The following is a 22,476-nucleotide window of genomic DNA, read 5'->3' as shown; positions in this document are numbered from 1 at the left end:
ATTTTGCTGGAACAATAAATTTTACTGTTTTACAGTGTTAGCCTTTGGTCTTTCATCTGCTCCATATCTATTCACTTAATGTTCACGTCCAATCGTAAAATACTGGCGAGAAAATGGCGTAGATAGTGTGCTTCATTTAGATGATGGACTTGGAATGGGTAAAAATAAACAAGAAGCTTCCGAATGTTCATCTTTTGTGAAAACGTCTTTGTTAGAAGCAGGGTTTCTTATTAACATGGACAAATCTATTTTTGAACCAGTCCAATGTTTAGAGTGGTTAGGTTTAGTTTGGAATTCGTCTGATTTTTCAATTAGTATATCAGATAGACGGATTGAAAATACCCTAACATCATTGGTTGATGTTTTGAATAACTTTCCTAATTTCACAGCACGAAAATTGGTTCAGGTAACGGGAAAGGTAACTTCTATGTTTCCAGTCATGGGTAACATAACTAGTTTAATGACCCGCTATTTACACTGGGCTATTGAAAACAGAGTAAAGTGGGATTTAAAGTTAATATTGGAATGTCCCGATTGTGTATTCAATGAGCTCTCATTTTGGCTGAATAACATTTTAAGATTGAACATAAAACATTTAGCAGGTTATTCTTTTCCCCACGTGATTGTATATTCCGATGCTAGTAATGTAGCTGCTGGTGCTTACTCGATAGGTATTGACTCTAATAATTTTCATCAGATGTGGACTTTACAAGAGTCCATACAGAGTTCTACATGGAGAGAACGTCAAGCTATTTTGTTGGCATTGATGTATTTTAAAAACCGTTTAGGAAATAAATGTGTTAAATGGCATACAAATAATAATAACTGTGTTTTCATTGTTCAGAAAGTAAGAACAAAAGTACATTTACAAGAGATAGCTATGCATATTTTTTAGTTGTGTTCTGAATTGAATATTACGTTAGATGTTGTTTGGATCCCGAGATCTGAAAATACTAAAGCTGATTATATTTCAAAAATCATTGATATAGAAGACTGGGGAACAAGCGTAGATTTTTTTTAATTTATAGCTGATATGTGGGGTCCGCATACTGTGGACAGGTTTGCGAGTAATTTAAATAAAAAATCACCCAGGTTTAATTCTAAATTCTGGAATCCAGGTGTTGAAGAAGTTGATGCGTTCACGCAAAATTGGAATAATGAAGTTAATTGGATTGTTCCTCCAATTTCTGTTGTCTGTAGAGCAATTAAACATTTGATTCTATGTAAGGCTAGAGGCACTTTGATAGTTCCAAAGTGGCCTTCCTCGTCATTTTAAATTTGGACAATGATTTTTAAAAGAGGTTCTCATTTGCAACCATATGTAACTGATGTTTTAGAATTTCAACCAAATCAGAACATTTTTATTCATGGTATGAATAATAAGTCCTTGTTGGGATCTTCTGAATACGTTTCTAGTGTTTTAGCTATAAGATTGAACGCTGAGTTCACGTAAGAATTTACGACAAGTCTGTTGAGCAAAGTCGCATAGTAAAGACAAGGCCAATTTTTTGGCAAGGTCGTGTGTTGATGACAAGGCCAAATTTAATAGGCAAGGTCTCACTGACATGGCCAGTGTGAAAAATAAATCTGGCAAGGTCATTGAATTATATTGTAAGCTAGTAGTATAGTAGATTATATTTCTATTTCATATGCACGTTTTTCAGATATTTTTTCATGTGGAGTATGGAAATCCTTGCCTATGCCAGTCGACCAACACCAAAAAGGCTGCTACAGCTGTAGGCACTCTTATCCTATTTATGTGTTGTTTTATTTATTAAATAATTTATATTCGTTTGAGTTGACGAATTAGAATATAAATAACAAATATGTACTGTGGATTCATTTATTTGATTCATGATTTGGAAAACTTGCATTTTCGTGGATATTTGATTTCGTGGTTTTTCAAAAATCTGCATTTAATCATACAGTAAATTTGCAAATCGTCGAACATTTAAATTCGTGGTTTCAATGTACCAACGAAATCCTCGTAAATTGGTTACAAACAAATAAAATGAATTTACAGTATTCTAAAAGCTTATCAATAACTAAAGGTCACACTTTTTATTTTTCTTTAATTTTTTTATGTTTGAAAGTGTTTCTTTAATATAAATTTTTAAACGCGTTATATAACACAATTTGTTATACCCCTTTTAAATTTGTTTGTAAAAAAAGTGTTGTCCTCTTGAAGATATAGTGCATAGACCAAAGAATTCTAAAGCAGTGGTCTTTCCGTTCTTTGTTTATACCATACGTTGTTCTTACATTCATAGAGATATGATTTATAGATGTTGAGATAATCCTTTAACTATATTTAGTCATCAATTCAATACAAATAATTTTGCATGGTAAAGATATAGAAATAGTTTCAAGACACTTTGATCTTTCTATTATTTCATTAATATATCAGTTTGTCCTGGTAGCTATTTAAAGTTTTTGTTTTTGTAATATTTGTTATTTAAGGCTTATTAAAGTACTCAAGAATATTGACTAGATATGCAACATTGATTTGTAACATACTTTGTTTTTCTTCGTTTATAAAATTGATTATATCAAACTATGCACTTCTTGATGTTGCATTTGTAATATCGGGAATATTTAATAACATCAACATTATGATTTAATCAGCAAAAATTTACATGTTTATTTTAATGAGGGGGTTGAAATCGCACAAAACATATTTAATCCGGCCGCATATGTGCGACTTTTCCAAGTAAGGAGCCTCTGGCCTTTGTTAGTCTTGAATTTTTTTTTATCATTTTGGTTCATTTATATGCTTTGGAGTTTAGTATGACGACCATATTCAACTAACTTTTTTTGTTTAGGGGCTAGCTGAAACCCGCCGACGGAAGCGGAATTGTCTATCTGTGTTGAAGACCTATTTGTTCTTATTTTTATATAAAGTGCAAATATTTAATTTCCTGTTTAGTCTAGAGTAAAATATGAAAATATTAAATGTGTAATAAACCGGTGTTTCCCTAAATTTTTCATTACAGAGAACGGTCACAGTTACTGTCTTCAATGGATTCTGTGAATAAGCGAATATATTTTTATTCGTGACATTAATATATTTGTTAGTCGAAATGGTTTTGTTATCAGTTGAATTTTATTTAAAATTGATTTTACATTACCACTTAGCAAAGTTCACACTTTATACTTTTTTGTTCATTCTTCATATATAATAGCTTTTCTTCAAATTAGTATATGTAGTACAGGTAGTTCACACATTTTTTTAATACTTCTTTACTTGCTTATGACAAAATTGTCTGTCGATGATACAATTTACGGACCACAGATTTCTGATCGTGTGATCTTCCCTTTATTCAGTAATATGATATGTTGTCCGTACATACATATAAGATTTTGTTTATCTAAGATAGGATTATTCTTTTAACATTTCTTATCCTAAATATAATTATATTTACCCGATATAGATAAAGAGTATGGTTTTCTTAAAAAGTTATCTTTCCTTTATTAATTGGTATAATATGTGTTCCTTACATTGCAGATAGGGATGTCATCAACAGAAGTTGTGCATGTTGAGATCATTCTTTTATAACATGTTTAATGATTAATATATTTTTGTTTTGCCTGGTAAAGATATATAATAGAAAGGTTTAAAGAACTGTGATTTTTCCTTTATTCATGAATAGACTATTTTGTTCTGCCATTGCAGATATGACATACGGTTTGTAACCCTTCTTTTGATATGTTTGTACGCCAGTTATAGCTGCATTAATATGCGGTAGGGGTTTTGCTTATTGTTGACGGCCGTTCGCTGACTTATAGTTGTTAACTTCTATGTAATTTGGTCTCTAGTTGAGTGTTGTCAAATTGGCTATTATACCACATCTTCTTATTTTTATATTGATCATTATTACAAATGTTTTTGCTTGAAATTGATGTTGGGTATCGTTTACAGAAACTGTGTTCTTTCATTAATTTGGTAGTATATCATTTTGTTATGATATTTCTTATAAAAGTATTTTTTCGTTGTATTTGCAAGTTAAGGCTAATTAAATTACTTAAATCACAAGTTTTGCAACAATGATTTGTAACAGACTTTGTTTTTCTTTGTTTATCAAATTGATTATGCAAATTATGTACATCTGGATGTTGCACTTGTTACATCTCGAATATCTTATTCAAACTTTATTAATTACTTCTTGATCAACATAATCATTGCGTGATTTTATCAGCAAATTTTTACATGTTTCTTTTAAAGAGTAAATATAATGTATATGTAAAGTATAATTATATATTTTTCTTTGTAGTCAAGAATGAAATGTGAAAATCTTAAAACGTATGTCCACGTAGATCGTCATACAATTTTTAATACTCCTTTGTTTGATTATGAAATAAAATGTCTGTTGATGATACAAGGTATGAACAACAAATTTCTGAACCTGTGATCCTTTTTTATAATTGGTAATATTATATGTTGTCCTTACATTCATTGGACATGTAGTTTATAGAAGTTGCGATCATTCTTTTCACGAGTTTAACTATTGATATAAACATTTAAGCCTGCTATAGACATAAAGTATGTTTACAGAAACTATGATCGTTCCTTTATTCATTAATATAACATTTTGTCAAAACGAAGATATGTATAAGGTTTACAGGACTTGGGACTATTTTGTAACATATTTAAACATCAAAACAAATAGTTTTGCCTGGTAAATATATCGGAAATAGTTTACAGAAACTGTAATCTTTCTTTTATTTATTAATACGTCATTTGGTCTTGATATTTGTAATACTCGCAAATTAAAGTGCTTTAATGATACTGACAAGGTATGCAACCATGATTTGTTACAGACTTTGTTTTTCTTCGTTCATCGAATGATTGTGTAAATTATTTACATCTTGATGTTGTTACATCTTGTTTATGTTATCCACACTATCTTAATTGACTTCATCATCGGAATTTCACAGGTCTCTTTCAAATCACAGAAAATATTTATACATATTATACATTTCAATGATATACATTTTCTCTGAGGTCAAATATGAAAATGGTTAGTGTATAATAAATTGGTATGTTTCTTAGTTTTACCTGATTACATTACAGGAGTCAGTTTCACAAAAAAAACATACGACTAAGATTGATAAAAAAAGTCATGAACAATTCAGTATAATTACAACCGATCTTAGTCCATTTTTTTTTTTGGTGAAACCGACTCACAGTACTTTCACAGTTCTAATTTACTTTTTTCATATGCCAAGTAGTACTTGTTTTGTGCATGAATGGATCAGTGGGGAGATATTTGCAATGATCTATATATCAGCGACAAACAAAAGTAATTTTATTAAATTGAGAATGGAAATTGGAAATACATCAAAGAGCAACAACCCGACAAAATAGCAAAAACAGTCAAAGGCCACAATAGTTCTTCAACACATCGAGCAAATCCCGCACCAGGAGGCTGGCTTAAGAAATTTGTGAACTTGTTCAATGAAAATGGATATCACACACAATTCCGAAGCGTATACATGAACTTAATTACTATTGATTAGTTTCAACATATTTATATATAGTGGATTGGGAAACAAGTTTTGTAACTTGTATTAAATAAACTCGTCATAGATATTCCCTTTCCACTTTGCGGGTGAGGGTGCGAGTGCTGCCTTGTAGCGGCATTAGCCTGTTCTTTTTCGAAATCTACAATGGTGTATTTAACGTGCAAGAGATATGACTCTCTCTTGACACGGGTCAGCCATTTATCGTTCCCTTCCGACGGATTATCATCGTTTCCTCAAGACCATACTCGCAAATGGTGTCAAGGGAGATTCGAACATTCAGTCCCTGAAATTTTCATCCCGGAACGGGAATCGAATCAGGAACCTTTGTGTTAGTAGTCCGATGCATTAACCACTTCACCACGACTCTTGATGTTATTCAACAACACAATAAGGTACCAGAGTTTCCTATAACAGTTTAAAATTTAAATAAACTCGAGCAAATTTACAGTTTATTTATACTTTAAACTGTCATGGGATACTCTCGTATCTTATTATGTTGTTCAATAACATTCGGAACATTTGATGCAGGAACCGGATTTAAAGTTGTCGCCCATACAATACTTCCGTCAATTAAGAATCAAAATAAGACGAAATGACGATGGTCGATTTATATCTAAAGCCATGGCACATTAAACAGGGGAGTATTTGCAAAAACGGTTAAAGCTTACTGACCTAAATGAAATTAAATATTTGATAGGAAGTTATTCCCCCTAGAATTCACGTAGGAAAATAGGTGATAAGGTACGAAGTGAGATATCTTCTCTGTATATAATATATCAGTGACCGCTGTGGATAGTAAAAACCATCTTCGCTAGCCAAGGGTTACGATCCACTCCCGCTCTCTCCACCCTTGGCGGATTGAGATAAAATTTCGTAGACACAGGATAAGGATTTTCATTGGTTGCAGTCGAAACTCGCTGCATCCAATCAAAAAGCGTACATAACATGATCACATGTAAATGTAGAAGGTGTTTGTAAACAATTGCCACGTGTTTATTGTGCAACAAGTCTTTACATCCCTAAACATACGACTATATTTTGTTACAACTTGAATGTTTTTAATCAACTAATAGAAGTTCCTGTGTATGTTTCATGCACTTATACATGAATGTTGACTCGTATATTTTCGTTTCCGGCTTTACCACGTGTGAAGAATCTAGACGGTACTGTGTTTTTACCTCTAAATTGAAGAGTTCAAGTGCTACCATTGGTTAAGAATAATGTATTCGGAATGGGCGTGACTTTTATCTCCCGATAGGTGGCGCAACATTGTTTTCACAAATGTTAGCTTAATCCGCCAAGGGTGGAGAGAGCGGGAGTGGATCGTAACCCTTGGCTAGCGAAGATGAGTAAAAACAAGTTATTTCTAATATATTTATGTTCATATTACAAGGTTAAACACAAAAATAATGGAATTAAAAAAAAGGGGGGGCAAAATAAAAATTGTCCTGTCCCCTATAACCTATGCATTTTGAATTATATTGAAAGGATTTCTTAAGATATTCGAAAAGGTTTCCACATTTTTGCAATTTTGGGCATAGATATCACAGACGAGCTTCATTTGTGATACAATTTGGCTTCAATTTCTGAAACAGACTAAAAGAGTGCCAGTATAACACATACGGACTTTTCGAGAGCACCTTTTGCTCCAAGGACACGAACTGACTCGAGAGAAAGAAAAGGTGTATTACTAGTGTAAATTGAAGAATTTGATACAGAAAACGATTTAGATGACATAAACATTCATCATTGTAAGGTGGGAAACAAAAAGTTTTTACATACAAAATAAAATAAAGTAAAAATGGCAACTCAAAATGATAAACAAACTGAACACAAAGACAACGACAAAATGGCGTCCTATGCCGAGGCCGTGAGGACTGAGATACAAAGTAAAAAAGTTGAAGATCCAATAGGGCTATCATCAAACTTTCAAGCACAAACGCCAGTATTTATTCTAGTAGAAGAGCGGTTTGATGGTAAATCTATAGAAAAGAAATACTGGAACTTTTCCAACACAGAAATGTTCTATAACCTGTCTCAAGTAGTTAAAAAGCATACAATACGAGGATTGCAACGCGTCAAAGGTCTATGGTGAATATATTTAGATAGAAAAAGTTATAGAGAAACACTCATATCCAAAGGACTTTCTATTAGAGGTCAGAGCATGACAATCTATACCAGAAATCCCCGCTTCACAGAATATGACAAAGAAGATAGTATTAGAGTCAGGGTTAAAGACATACCATTATCCGCAGACGACGGAGAAATACTATATGTTTTTGAAAGATATAACATCAAAATACGTTCACACTGCAGAGAACGGTTAAGGTACAAAGATCTCAATACAAATTGTCAAACAGGAGACCGTATAATCATTTGCCTGAAATTTGAAAACCATCTTCCAAGATTTCTGAAAATAGGAAAGTATTCTGCAAATATAATACATTATGGACAGCCAAGAAACAACCAGAAAATAATCTGTAGAAAGTGTTTTGAAGAAGGACACATAGCTGGTGAGTGTACAAACGACTAAAAATGTAAAGGGTGTGGGAAGTCTGGTCACAAACAAGACGCGTGCACTGAAGGTATGTTCACAGAGGATGAACAAGACAATACAGAAATTTCAGAATCTGAGGAAGAGAAAGAAGACGAAACATCAAAAGCACAAACAGGAGATGAAGAAGGAAATGAAACTGATGGTAAATCAACAGAATCCAAGGAAAATCTAAACAATAAAGAAAATCAGAAAGCGACACAGAAAACATAAATCCATCTCAGTCAATTCCACAGGAAACCCAAAACACCCCAAAAGACAATATCAGGAGAAATGACGAACGACGGAAAAAAAAAGCAAAAAAACAGAATCAAACACAAAGTAATATGTCAGAATATGTACATGTTGTTAGAACATCAAATACAACTAGTGAAACAGTACCAAAAACACCAAAGTTAACAAATGTGAAATGCCTTTTGAACGTATTCGAAAAGTCACCTCCAGAAGAATTACATCAAAGAGAAAATTGTTCAAAAAAGCAGAAAAAGTAACTGCAAGAATAGTAATATGACACAATAACACATTAAATATACAATGTATTTTTTTAATTGTAAATATCTCATTGTATTAACAATGTTCTTATGTTTATACAAAACAAATATACAAAAATATTTAGTCTGCATGTGGTTTAATGAAACCAATGCGACAAAAGGATGTCACATTATTTGTATTGTATGCAAAAATAAGTTGGTGAACAAGTGTATACATTTAAATTTAAATGCTGCTAAGTTGCATGCAAGGATGAAAAATATTGTTACAAGATACATACTAGTTTATGGTATTTAAACAGGGAAAAAATCAGAACTTATGCAAAACCCTCATTACAATAAACAAATTTGAATCAACTAATATAGAAAACACAAGGTATTGTTTTTATTTACAAACGTCACATGATAGCAAAATCATGTGGTACTGTTTATATTTACACTCATCATGTGACAGTGTCAATACACACATGAGATGTTATAAGGTCCAACAAACTAGGTCATTTAAATTAAGGACAGAGTTAACAATACATAGGTACGTCATCGGAATAAATAAAATAAACGGAAAGAACAAACAAATAATGAAGGAAAATAAAAAAAGTAAACAAACTTACCTTTTCAGACAAATGGCTCCTAATCCACTTCACATATGTTCTGTAAACACTCAAGGTTTACTGCAATCTGAAAAAAGAAAAAGATTATTTGAGTGGTGCAAACAGCAAAAATGTCAAATTTTAATGATGCAAGAAACAGATTTTACCAGAAGTATGAATGACAATTTAAATAATGACTTACCTGGAGAAATTTTTCATAGTTGGGGTAGTAGCGCATCAAGGGGTGTAGCTATTTGGTTTACAAAACAAACAAAATATAACATTATAAATGAATTTAAAGATCAGGAGGGACGTTATCTATCAATTAATGTTGAACTAGGAGATAATGTCTATTCTCTTATAAATATATATGCACCAAATATAACAAAAAAAAGAAATGCCTTCTTTAAAAAAGTAAAAGACTGGACTCTAGAACATAGCTTAGGTCAAATTATAATGGGAGGAGATTTTAATGATATTCTAAAAATTAATGATACAAAAAATAAAAAAACAAAAAACAAATTCGACAAACCAGTTCACGGGCTTAAAACGCTCATAAAATATTTCAAATTCATAGATATATGGAGAGATAAAAAAAACCAACACAACTTCAATATACGTGGCGTAGAAAATCAAGATAAGAAGCAACTAGAATCGACTTCTTCCTTGTAAGTAAAGAATGTAAATCACAAATAGTCAAAGCAGATATAAGGCCTATTATATTAAAATCAACAGACCATAACGGTATTTCATTAAAAATCAGAACTCAAGAAGTAAACAAAGGAAAAGGATACTGGAAATTAAATTCATCAATACTGAATGATAGAGACTACTGTTGTAATATAGAAAAACTAATAAAATGTTATGAAAAAAATAGAAAAAACGACAGAAAATTTAGGTATACTGTGGGACAACTTTAAATCTGAAGTTCGGGACATCAGTCTAGATTTTGGCAAACGAAAAGCAAAACAAAAAAGAGATAAAATTCAAACTTATTAAAACGACCTTAATAAGCTAAATACTAAATTAGACCAAAGTGAAAGTACTAATAATTCTGAACTACTTTCGCAAATAAATAATATATCTGAAAATTAAAATCAATTATACCTTGAAAAAACTAAAGGAGCTCAAATAAGGTCAAGGGCAAAATGGATAGAAGAAGGTGAAAAAAATACTGCTTTTTTCTTGAATTTAGAAAAATCAAGACAAATAAATAAAACTATAAAAGAATTGTATGACAATAAAGGCAATACTATAACAGACCAAACAGAAATTTTAAAAGAGGAAGTAAAATATTATGAAAAACTATATAAATCCTCAAATCAAGATAACTTACATACTAAAGAGTATATTCAAAATACTAAAATAGAAAAAAAAACTTTCAGATAAAGATAGTAATAGTTTAGAAGGGCTAGTGACATCAGAAGAAATTTCAGAAGCAGTGTTTGAAATGAAACTTAATAAAGCACCAGGTTTAGATGGACTTAATGTAGAATTCTACAGAAAATTTTGGCCCCAAATTCAAAAGATACAAACCAAAGTATATAATGAGTCATATAACAAGAAAAGTTTGACCAATTCACAAAAAAAGGGGGCAATTTCATTGATCTTTAAAAAAAATGATCCAAAATCTCTGGATAACTATAGGCCAATAACTTTATTAAATGTAGATGTTAACATTCTTGCTTAAACACTTGCACAAAGACTAAAAAAAGTTCTACCCAATATTGTTAATGCGGACCAGAAGGGCTATGTAAAAAATATATACATTGGATTTAATATAAGACAAATACAAGATGTCATTGACTATGCTGAAAACTTCAATGTTGAAGGAGCAATTTTATTTCTAGATTTTTCAAAAGCTTTTGATTCAATTGAATGGCTTTTCATGATACAAACATTAAACAAATTTGGATTTAAAAAAGATTTTATACACTGGGTTTAGACTATATACAATGGTATATCAGGGTGCATTGTAAATAATGGGTGGATATCAAACCCCTTTCCGATCTGTCGTGGAATTCGACAAGGATGTACGTTGTCCGCTTTGATTTTTGTACTCGCGGTGGAGGTATTAGCATGCAGAATTAGATCTGAGAAAAATATCAAAGGGTTCGAAATTAAATTAAATGGAAAAGACTGTAGTATAAAAATTGTCAATTGGCTGACGACACAACCTTATTTTTAAAATCCAAAAAGGAAATATCTTTAGTCATGAACTTAATAGAAACATTTGGCTCATTCTCAGGATTAAAATTAAATAGAACTAAAACTGAAGGAATTTGACTAGGCAGACTTAAACATACTAAAGATAAATTCGAAAGAATCAATTGGACCTAAAAAGTTTAGGAATTTATTTTGGCTATAATAAAGAAAACTGTAAAAAACTTAATTGTCAAAAACAAGCTGATAAAATTGAAAAAATTATAAACATGTGGTCAAAAAGAAAGCTAAGTATGCTAGGAAGAATAACTGTAGTCAAGTCTCTAATACTGCCAAACTTAACATATATAGCAAGCAATATGATATTACCAAAAGATTTTATACAAAACATTAAAAGTAAGATATATAACTATATAAATAAAGTTGGTGTATTTACTGTCTTCTGATTGGTTAAAATTATTAGTTTTATTTTCAATGTTTTCAATTTTTATGGCGACACGCCCACTCTGACGTTGTATATTCATACGCCAACTTGTGTGTACGTTGTTATTGTTTTAATATAATTAATATAGAAAATTCTTTGAGCCTTATTTTTTATAGAAATTTATTTATAATGAATGGCAATAATTTATTTTGATTTTATTGAACCATAAAACTAATTGTTGACTCTTCACATTTTACATAATCCGCTTCGCGGATTATTCAATGTGAGGAGTCAAAAATTAGTTTTATGGTTCAATAAATTCAAAATGAATAATAGCCATTCATTAAATATGGAATGGAAAAATAGATATGATTAAAAGAGATAATTTGTCGCAAAATTATACGGAAGCGGTATTAAAAATGATTAGTATAGATACCTATATTTCAACAATTGAATTAAAATGGATAAAACAATTATTGTTTGAAGAAAATGATGAGCAAAATTGGAAGATAATTCCAAAATATTTTTTGAATACGTTAGGAGATAATTTTTTAATATTCAAGATGAATATAGCCAATATAAATATAATTGAAAAAGATATTATAAAATAAATCCCATAGTTTTATATGCAGTTAATAAAGACCTGGATAAAAGCAAAAGAAAAAACTATACGAAAGCCTACAATGTTTTGGGAAATAAGGAAACAAATAATATGGGGCAATAAATATATTAACATCAACAATAAATGTTTACTGTTTAAAAACTGGATACAAAGCAACATTCTGGTTATAAATGATTTATTAGATAAAGATGGAAATATAAACTCAGACATCATACTAAGTAAACTAAAAAATAAGGAAAACTGGATAGCTGAGCTTACAAAACTGAAGAAAGCTATTCCAAAACAGTGGACCAATATCATCAAAAACTCACCTTCTAAACATACACAAGTCAATATAAACACAAAAGAAAATCTGAACATCATCAACAAAAAACCTATTCAAACCCTAAATAACCATGATATTTATATCTTCTTACTTGAAGCAAAGGAAATGCAAACACCTATTGGCTTTTTAAAATGGAAATCATATGTTACACTAGAAAATACTAATCTAGCATATCAAACATTAAAATTTATTTTTACATTTTTAGATGATAATAGATATAAAATATTTAGATGGAAACTACTTTATCATATACTTCCCTGTAATCAATTATTAAAACAATGGCATATAGTAGAAACAGATACCTGCTTACACTGTAAACATATAGAAAATTATGAACACTTCTTCCTCAAATGTTCATATTTTGAATTATTCTGGGAAAAAGTACAACACATTCTTAAGAAATTAAATATTGGAAGACATGTTATTAATCTAAAAAGCATAGCTTTGAGATATAAAATACATGATAAAGAGTACTATGAACTAAATTTACTTTTAACTATTATCCATTACACAATATATAAAGTATACTATATGTCTTACAAAAAAATAAAAGTTATACAACCACTCAAAATATTAAGACAAGAGATCAGAACTTTTATTGAAATAAGAAACTTTTTAGGATATAAAATTGACAGACTATTAAAGCAATTTAATGAACTGAATGTCTGACTAGGACATAATGAATGATGACTGGAAAATAATACCTCACACAAATGCAGAGATTATCAGTACTGTAATTTTCTTCAAACATTGCACAGGTATAATTACCTGTTTATCATATGTATATACATGTAAATATTTGAAATATTGAGATTATACTGTAATTTTACTTCAAACACTGCACAGGTATAACTACCTGTTTGAGTATACATGTAAATTATAGTGTTTATCATTTGTGAGTTGAGATTTGACTGTATTTTCATACAACAGTCAACAGTTGTTTTTATATATATTTGTTATGTTTTCACGGTTATTACTTGTACTATATATTATTCATTGTTGTTGTGGTCCACTCATATTTTGTTTTACTAGTTTAACGTTATCCAAGACATAACCATCTATAATCTGTCATTAGAAAACTCAGAAAATGAAAATTACCTTCAACTGATGAAATAGCATCCGATTTTACTGTAGACAGTGTAGTTAGATTTTGTAAAACGCATTTGCATTTCAAACTAATATTCACAACAGAAAAAGATAACGGTATATCATTAATCCTTTCAAAACAAATATTTTCGAAACATTTCCTTGAATAAAGCACTAATTAACAGATTAATGTATATTCCATTTAAGCACTAAAAAAAAAAAAAAATAACACATAACTGTTTTGTCCATGTTTTGTTCATATTCTCGCATGTACAAAAAAATTACATTACTTCAATGACAAGGTATGCATCAATGAATTGTAGCAGACTTTATTTTTCTTTGTTAATCAAATTGATTATACAAATTATGAATTTGTCTATGTTGCAAATGTAACATATGTTCTATATTATTCAACGTTCCTTAAATACTTTTTACGGAAATGTTGTTAACCGTGCCCTGAAATTTAGAAACAATCCTTGTAAACTTATCGCTCCTTTAAATAAACTTATTCAAAAAGGTTACCAATTCAACACTTTAATAAGATCATTGAATATTGTTTGTTTATTGGTATACATATTGATGTTGTTATCAGTAAATTAAAAGCAAACTAAATATTACTAGTATATTATATACATATACACATTCATGGATCTACAATATGTCGATACCTGTATCTTGGCATTGCACAAGGTCATGTTTTTCTCTGACTGTTTATGACGTCTTTACACTAAATCCATTGGATGTCGGATGTGTATGTATTGATAATTAAGTCTTAGATGCATGATTTTATTATTAGTTGTTAGTGGCTTTGAACTAGCTGTCAGTTAACTGCGAGTAATCTAAGATCTGTTCCTAATGTCTTTTGTTGTTGGGATGTACAAGTACCCGGCCACTCCCACTTGTATTTTTGTCCATCTGATGAGTTAAGTCTTTTTCAACTAATTTGTTTAGTTCGTTCTTATGTTGTTCTGTTATACCACTGTCCCAGGTTAGGCGGAGATTTGGGATCCCGCTAACACGTTTAAACCCGCCACATTATTTATGTATGTGCCTGTCTTAAGTCAGGAGCCTGTAATTCAGTGGTTTTCGTTTGTTTATGTGTTACATAATTGTTTTTCGTTTATTTTTTGTAAATAAATTAGGCCGTTAGTTTTCTCGTTTGAATTGTTTAACATTGTCATTTCGGGGTCTTTTATAGCTTACTATGCGGGATAAGCCTTGCGATTGTTGAAGCTGTACGGTGACCTATAGTTGTTAATTTGTGTGTCATTTTATATTTCTGTAAAAGAGCACAGACAAAAAAAATATTTAGTGCAATGTTGTGGCCTATAGTGGAATGTGAAAATCTTAAATTATAGGTGAATGGTATATTTCTCAATTCTACATTATAGACAACAACTTGACCAAAGAACAGTAAACAGCCGAAGGCCACCAATGGGTCTTCACCACAGCGAGATAACTTCACTTTATGAGATATCTAGATATCTCATAAAATTTATAAGATATCTTATAAATTATATAATTCAAATTATATAAGATATCTCATATGATTTATAAGATATCTTATAAGCTCTATAAGATATCGTATAAATCATATATTTTTAAGACATTTTATAAGCTATATAAGATATCCTATAAACTGTTTAAGATATCTCATTTACTTTATAATATAACTTACAAAGTTAATTTAATATCTTAAACATGTTGAAGTTAAAAAAAATAGTAAACCGAAACCGGGTGGACTTATGTGATCCAAAATGGTCAGATCCTGTAACACTAGTAATGTTATTGTTTAATCATGGAACCCTGCAAATGCTTATCATAGTATTCTTGGTTTGTTGGTATTGTTGTTTAAGTGTTAGAAATATGTTTTGTAATATATGAGTAAATCGTGATTTTATGATATTGCGTATCGACAAGAAAAATCAGAAGCAGTGCTCTTTTTTCTTATTCGTTTATAGTATACGTTTTCCTTCATAGGGATATGATTTATAGAAGTTGTGATAATGCTGTTATCTTGTTAAGTCATAAATAGAAGAAGAAGAAGAAGAATTGTTTATTATAGTACAACCTGAATATAAAGTATATCGTTACATTAAATACATAATATAAAACTTCATAGGCTTATGATGCACTGTTTCAATCGTTATTTAACATACATATACTGTTGTCTTGCATAGATATATGAATACTTAGTAGTTTCTAGAAACTTTGATCTCTCTATAATTTCAATAAAAAAATTGAAAACAACACGTTTAATAATTCCATGCGTCCGAAGCGTTTTTCTGGATTTACCTTCATCAGGAACGCTCGAAGCCAAACATTTAAAATCCGAGGATGTATAAGCATGATAAGTACCTAAACCATTGAAGAGCAAAAATTAATAGCCAAATTTATCTAAAGTCAACTTTGCATGAGGGAGTGGAAACCTTGGTTTCTAAATAATTTCAAAATTTATAAACGACAGTTTTAGAAGTTTATCAGTTTTTCCTGAAATTTTTATTAAGTTTTTTGTTATATTTGCTAATTAAGGCTAGTTAAAGTACTCAATGATATTGACTAGATATGCAACATTGATTTGTAACAGATTTTGTTTTTCTTCGTTTATCAAATTGATTATGCAAATTATGTACATCTTGATGTTGCATTTGTAATATCTGGAATATCTTATAGCATAATCATTATGATTTTATCGGCAGAATTTTACATCATGTTTCTTTAAAAGAAGGGTTTGAGATCTCACAAAACATTTTACCTCCTTCCGCCTCCCCCTCGCGTATCCCCGACTGTTTCAAGCAAGGATACTCTGGCATTGTGAGTCTTGAATGTTTTTTTTTTAATTTCAGATCATTTATATGTTTTAGAGTTAAGTATGACGTCCATGTCCACGTGTTCTGCTCTTTAGTCGGGTTATTGTCTCTTTGGCACATCCCCCATTTCCATTCTCAATTTTATATATACTGCAATTATATATTTTCCTGTGAAGTCTAGAGTGAAATATGAAAATTTTAAGTGTGTAATAAACTGGTGTTTCCCTAAATTTGACATAACAGAGAATGGACTACTGTTAATGTCGTCCTTGGATTGTTTGAACAAGCGGGAATATTTGTATTCGTCCCATTGGTACTTTTTTTTTACAGAAATGTCTTTGTAATCAGCTTATTTTATATACAATTATCTTTACATCACCATATTTTTTGCATGAAAAATACAGAATAAGGAATAATAATAGAATATTTGATTAAATATGTTATTTGGTCTTGATATTTTGATAACGTATTTTGTAATACTCACAAATTAAAAGGTAAAATCACAAAAAATACTGAATTACGAGGAAAATTCAAAACGGAAAGTCGTTTATCAAATGGCAAAATCAAAATCATGCGCGAACAAAACAACAAACATAATAGGTAAAAAGTGCCAAAAATACAGTGCCAATCCCTATAAAAACTACAAACATGAAATAAAGATACACACAACGGCATACAGACCAAGCATATTAATAAATATCAAAGACAAGAATACAAAAAATTACCATAGTACAATAACAAAATGTCGGGATATATAAGTACAGAGCCACGTCATTTATGTAACGAAGAAACATGAAAAGGCATATAGACAAAGAATATAGCAAAAATAAAAGACGAGCAACAAACAGGTTTTCACAGTAACACCAAATTTAAAAGGCATAAAGAAACAGCACATTAGCAAAATGAAAGACAACAATACGGGAATATCATAAACAATAATTACAGAATGTACAAGTACCATAAGTATCTTTCTACCGATAAAACAAGCAAATATTTAACCAAAAAGCACAAAAAGGCATATATCAACATGATCAAATGAACTAACCGCAGTCATTGATTTTAAAGTGCTTAAATGATACTTGCAAGGTATGCAACCATGATTTGTTCAAACTATATTTTCCTTCGTTTATCGAATTGATTGTGCAAAGTATGTACTTTTTGGTGTTGTTATATATTGATTATCTGATTCACACTTTTTTTTTTGACGTCATCATCGGAATTTCACATGTCTCTTTCAAAGCACAGAAAATATATATACATATATATTTCAATTGTATATTTTTTCTCTGAAGTCTATTGCAAAATATGAAAATCTTTAGTGTGTGATAAATTAGTATTTCTCTTAACTTTACATTACAGGGATACAATAACTGTTGTCCCTTCCTTTTTCTTACGTCCCATTACAGCAGAGAACAGCCAAGGCCACCATCAACACAGCGAGAAGATCCCGACCTCGTAAGTGGGCTTCAGCTGGCCTCTTAGGACAGTTGAGTACTAGTTCAAATAAAATGGACGTCACACTAAACTCCGAAACATATAAATGAACTTAATTACTATCAATGTTATTGAACAACACGATAATGTACCAGAGTTCTTCACAACAGTTTAAAGTATAAATAAAGTAGAGAAAGTTTACTGTTTATTTTTTGTTTATACTGTTATCGGAAACTCTCGTACCTTATGATGTTGTTCAATAACATTAGAAACATCAGATGAAGGAACTGGATTTAGAATTGTCGCCCATACAATACTTCCGTCAGTTACGAATCAAAATACGACGATACGACGAGCAAAACTGATCTGTTCTGTCGATAGACGTCAAATATATTTAGAGTGATGACACTTTAAACAGAGGAATATTTGCGGAAACGATTCATGACAACTGACCCAAAGGGAATGAGTTGTTTACAAAATGTAATAAATTAGAAAAGTGATTCCTCCCTAGATTTCGCGTAGGAAAATAGATGATAAGGTACAAAGCGAAGTACCTTCTCTCTATGAGATGTATCAGTGATCGCTGTGAATTGAAAGTAAATAGCGATTGCAAATTATTTCTAGTATATTTTATGTTCATAGTACACTGAAAAACACGAAAGTAATTGAAATTAATGGAAAAAACAAACAAAAAAAGGATTTTGTCAAAAAGGGTGAAGGCGCGAAAAATTGGCCTGTCCCCATTAACCTATGTATTTTGAAACATATTGAAAGTATTTGTTCAGATATTCGAAAATGTTTTCACATTTTTGCAAACTTGGGCATGGATTTCACAGACAAGCGTCATTCGTGATACAAATGTCGTTCATCGTTTGTTAGTACAACGCTACATTCGTTTCCAACTTCAACCTTGAATTTTAGTAAAATTTATAAGAAAACATTTGAACTCGTTTCTAACTTCAACCTTGAATTTTAGTTAAATTGTAAGAAAACATTTGAACAATATGCAAAAAAACATACAATACCGTGAAATCTTTGCCCTGGTGCCAAAACAAATATAAAAGAATAACTCGATAAATCAAGGCAATAGTTGCATGAGTTGGGAGACTTTTTAAAAGGGATCCATGCTTAATTACCAGTATGAGCAAAAAATCCCGAAACACTGTTAGTAATAATCATAATTATAGGCATCACACTTCCATACATATGAAATAGAGAAAACGGTGAAAAGTCTAGTGATTTATTACTATGTTGGTTGAAGGAACCCGGCGGCATTTAATAACCCCGTAACAAGTATGTTTAGAAACAACATTTGCATGCATTATTGAAAGTTCGAAAAGGGTCAGTAAACACTGATTGAACGATGTATTTGTTTCTACTTTTGCAGCGTTCGGCAAACGATAACAAATGCCACACAACCTTTTCAAAATTTAGGTTAGAAAGAAATGAACTGGTATTTTTCTAAACTCTACATGATACACAACAACTCGACCAAAGAGCAGAAATCAGCAGAAGGCCACCAATTGGTCTTTAACACAGCAAGAAAACTTTATTTCATGAGATATCTTATATAGTGTATAAGATATATCATATAATTTATTAGATATCTGATTAACTATATAGGATGTTTTACAAACTATATATTTTAAACTACATAAGATATCTTATAATCTATATTATATATCTTAAAAACTACATAAGATATCTTATAAGCTATATATCTTATAAGCTATATAAGATATCTTATAAATTTTATAAACTATCTCATAAACTATATAAGATATCTTATAAAGTGTGTTAGATATCTTTAAGTGAGATAAAATAGTTAAACGAATAGCCATACCGAAAAATGAACCGGATAGTCTTGTGTGATCCAAAATGGTCAGATCCTGCAGCACTAGTTACATTATTGTTTAATCACGTATACTAAATGTTTATCATAATATTTTTGGTTTGTTGGTATTGATTAAACATATGTATTGTAAATATATGAGTCAATTGAGATGTTATGAATACGCTAAAAGACAGTAATCCAACACTCAATAATTAATTTGTAAGTTTATTCTCCCTTTACAATAGTTCATATTTCTGCGTACTATTATTTTTTTTAAAGCTATGCAAAAGACTTGACCAATGATTTTCTTTCATTGGACAGTAATTGTCGAGTATGCTTGATGAGACTTGATTGATTTGGTACATTAGTCTGAAATTTACTGGAAATGTGTTAAATTACAAATATCTTCAAGTTGCATCTGAAATCCAAAGCATACAAAGATTAACTTTTCTAAAAGCTGTGACCCTCTTCGCTTTATCATCATTCAAGGTTATATGTGTGCATGTGGCTGTTGATTTAGTATTGAAATGTGGTATTTCTAAATATTGATTGATATAAAATGGATGTCTTAGACTTGGAACATAAACTTTGGTATATATAATTATTAGGATGAACTTTTCTGAAATTTTAAACTGGCTGTTCATTGTTTAGTTGTCAACGTGTATTTGTTGAGTGTGATTTTCTAGTTTCCGGTGATTGAATTGCGATTTTGATTGCTTGTTCTGTAGTATATAATGTATTTAGATATATACATTATGAATGTTTATGTATGTTGATTAAGAGTAACATGATTTCGAGTGATAAAGACATTAACAATCAAAACCAATAAGTATAATTATACAGCAGTAAATATTTAGTTTCAGTGAAAATGATGTTGTTCTACTTTAAGAGCTTGCGTTATACACCAATGCTTTTAAAATTTTGTTCACTTTACTTGTTAAAAATTAAAACATTTAAAAATAGACACGACTCTGGAGTTGGGTCTTTCTTGAGGTGTGCCTAGATTGACAGAAGTTTTACAATTCAGGTAATGTGTTTTTTGTATATATTGTACAGGAACATGATTTAGCAAAGCAAATGGTGCATATTGCAGATTAACCAAGCAAGTTAACACGTATTAATGATTATTATTTCAATATTGAGTTTAAGTGTGCAATACATGCATAGTAAAATAAACATAAATTAATGACAGTTGATCGGAACTGAAATACACATACTTAATGTTGATGTTTCTACGCTTTTCACTACTATTCCCCGTGTTCAATAGAAAGATTGAATTCACAATCACATTAAACAGAGCTTTTTTTTCTATAAAAATGGAAATCGTAGATACACATTTCTTTAAGATAAATTATTATTTTGTGATGAACCACACTAAAACTACCTGAAAATATACTGAAGATGATATAATCAAAATCAGAAAGTTATAAAGAGGAAATATGCATTTATTTGTACTGTAGTCCTGTCATGTAATACTGTCATTTTAGTGTTTTATTGAACATTGCAATAAATGTGCGAGAATTGGCTAGCCACAAAACCAGGTTAAACTCACCATTTATTCTTAAAATGCCCGGTACCAAGTCAGAAAAATGGCAGTTATCTTATAGTTAGTTTCTGTGTGTGTTGCAATGTCGTTTGTTTTTTTGTTGCACTTAAGTGTTTCTGTTGTTTTGTTGTTTTCCTCTTCTAGGTGATGTGTCTTCCTCGTTTTAGTTTGTAACCCGGATTTGTTTTCTTGCAATCGATTTATGACTTTCGAACAGCGGTATACTTCTGTTGCCTTTATTAAGCAAATAACGTTTGTTGTATTTCAGCCTTCATTAAACAACAAATCACAATATTTATGTGGTACGTAATTATTTCAAGATGGCAAGTATATCGACTAACACTTATAGCTATGTACCGTGATGCAAAGCAACAATACTATTTAGAGAGTGGTAGTGAGTTATGACTTAAAAAGTCAAGTTTGAATAATTCTAAACTAATACACACAACGTGAAAATATCATTACTGCAGTTACACGTCTGTTCAGCTATTCAGGGTTTAATGAACACAACTAGAGTAAAATACAGTCAAACAATTGGCCGTTTCAGAATCTAATGCATCCTGGGTTATATTTTCGAAAGCGTTCACCAAAGCGTTTTGATTGGTTTAAAACGTTATAAACAATGGAAATTCAACCAATGACGTAACGTTTTTTTCACTTTGGGTAACGAACAATGAAATTACCCATGATGCTTTAGATTCTGAAAAGGCTAATTGCAAATTTTAGTGCAGACTCGGGTGCTTCAGAAATTTACCATATAAGCTCAAGGGCGGTCACACATTCACAGATTTGACGCTGGCTTATTTACGGATATTAGCCAGCATCATTTATGACAATTTGTATCAATTGGTCTGTGGATTTCTGTATTGTAGCCGTAGTCATACGTAGTAGTACGTACTTGTATATCGATCCGTGACCATTTTTGAACATGCGCAACATTTGACTACGACTTAAACAACCGTAGTATATCCTTGTTAAACTGTTTTTAATGTACTGATCCGTTTTACTCCCTAATGACCCCTGTCCTACATTATCCTTCAGTTGGAAGATACGTCAAAACCCGTAGTTACATCGTTG

The 22,476-nt window shown here is 30.6% G+C and overlaps 2 protein-coding genes across 8 annotated transcripts in view; both read right to left on the bottom strand.

Annotated features, from left to right (window-relative positions):
- Window positions 1–17,754, bottom strand: part of LOC139481876 (MAM domain-containing glycosylphosphatidylinositol anchor protein 1-like) — a 52,677-nt gene extending 34,923 nt beyond the window's left edge. The window contains exons 1-2 of one of the 7 annotated variants that reach the window (XM_071265392.1): window positions 17,631–17,754; window positions 9,177–9,243 (exon numbers count right to left, since the gene is read on the bottom strand). Coding sequence is in view for 3 of the 7 variants with exons in the window: in XM_071265385.1 (XP_071121486.1) it covers window positions 13,788–13,808 (21 nt within the window). In the remaining 4 variants the exon portion in view is untranslated. Of the gene's footprint in view, window positions 1–9,176; window positions 9,244–13,787; window positions 14,085–17,630 lie in introns of those variants that run through there. The other 6 variants (XM_071265390.1, XM_071265391.1, XM_071265389.1 and 3 more) reach the window with 6 other exon arrangements.
- The window catches only part of LOC139481878 (MAM domain-containing glycosylphosphatidylinositol anchor protein 1-like), a 111,841-nt gene that overhangs the window by 67,809 nt on the left and 21,556 nt on the right, over window positions 1–22,476 (bottom strand). The gene's annotated exons all lie outside the window — the stretch shown is intronic.

This window comes from Mytilus edulis, chromosome 7 (genome assembly GCF_963676685.1).
Source record: "Mytilus edulis chromosome 7, xbMytEdul2.2, whole genome shotgun sequence".
Taxonomy (NCBI): Eukaryota; Metazoa; Mollusca; class Bivalvia; order Mytilida; family Mytilidae; genus Mytilus; species Mytilus edulis.
This window is presented reverse-complemented; position numbering and strand designations above follow the sequence as displayed.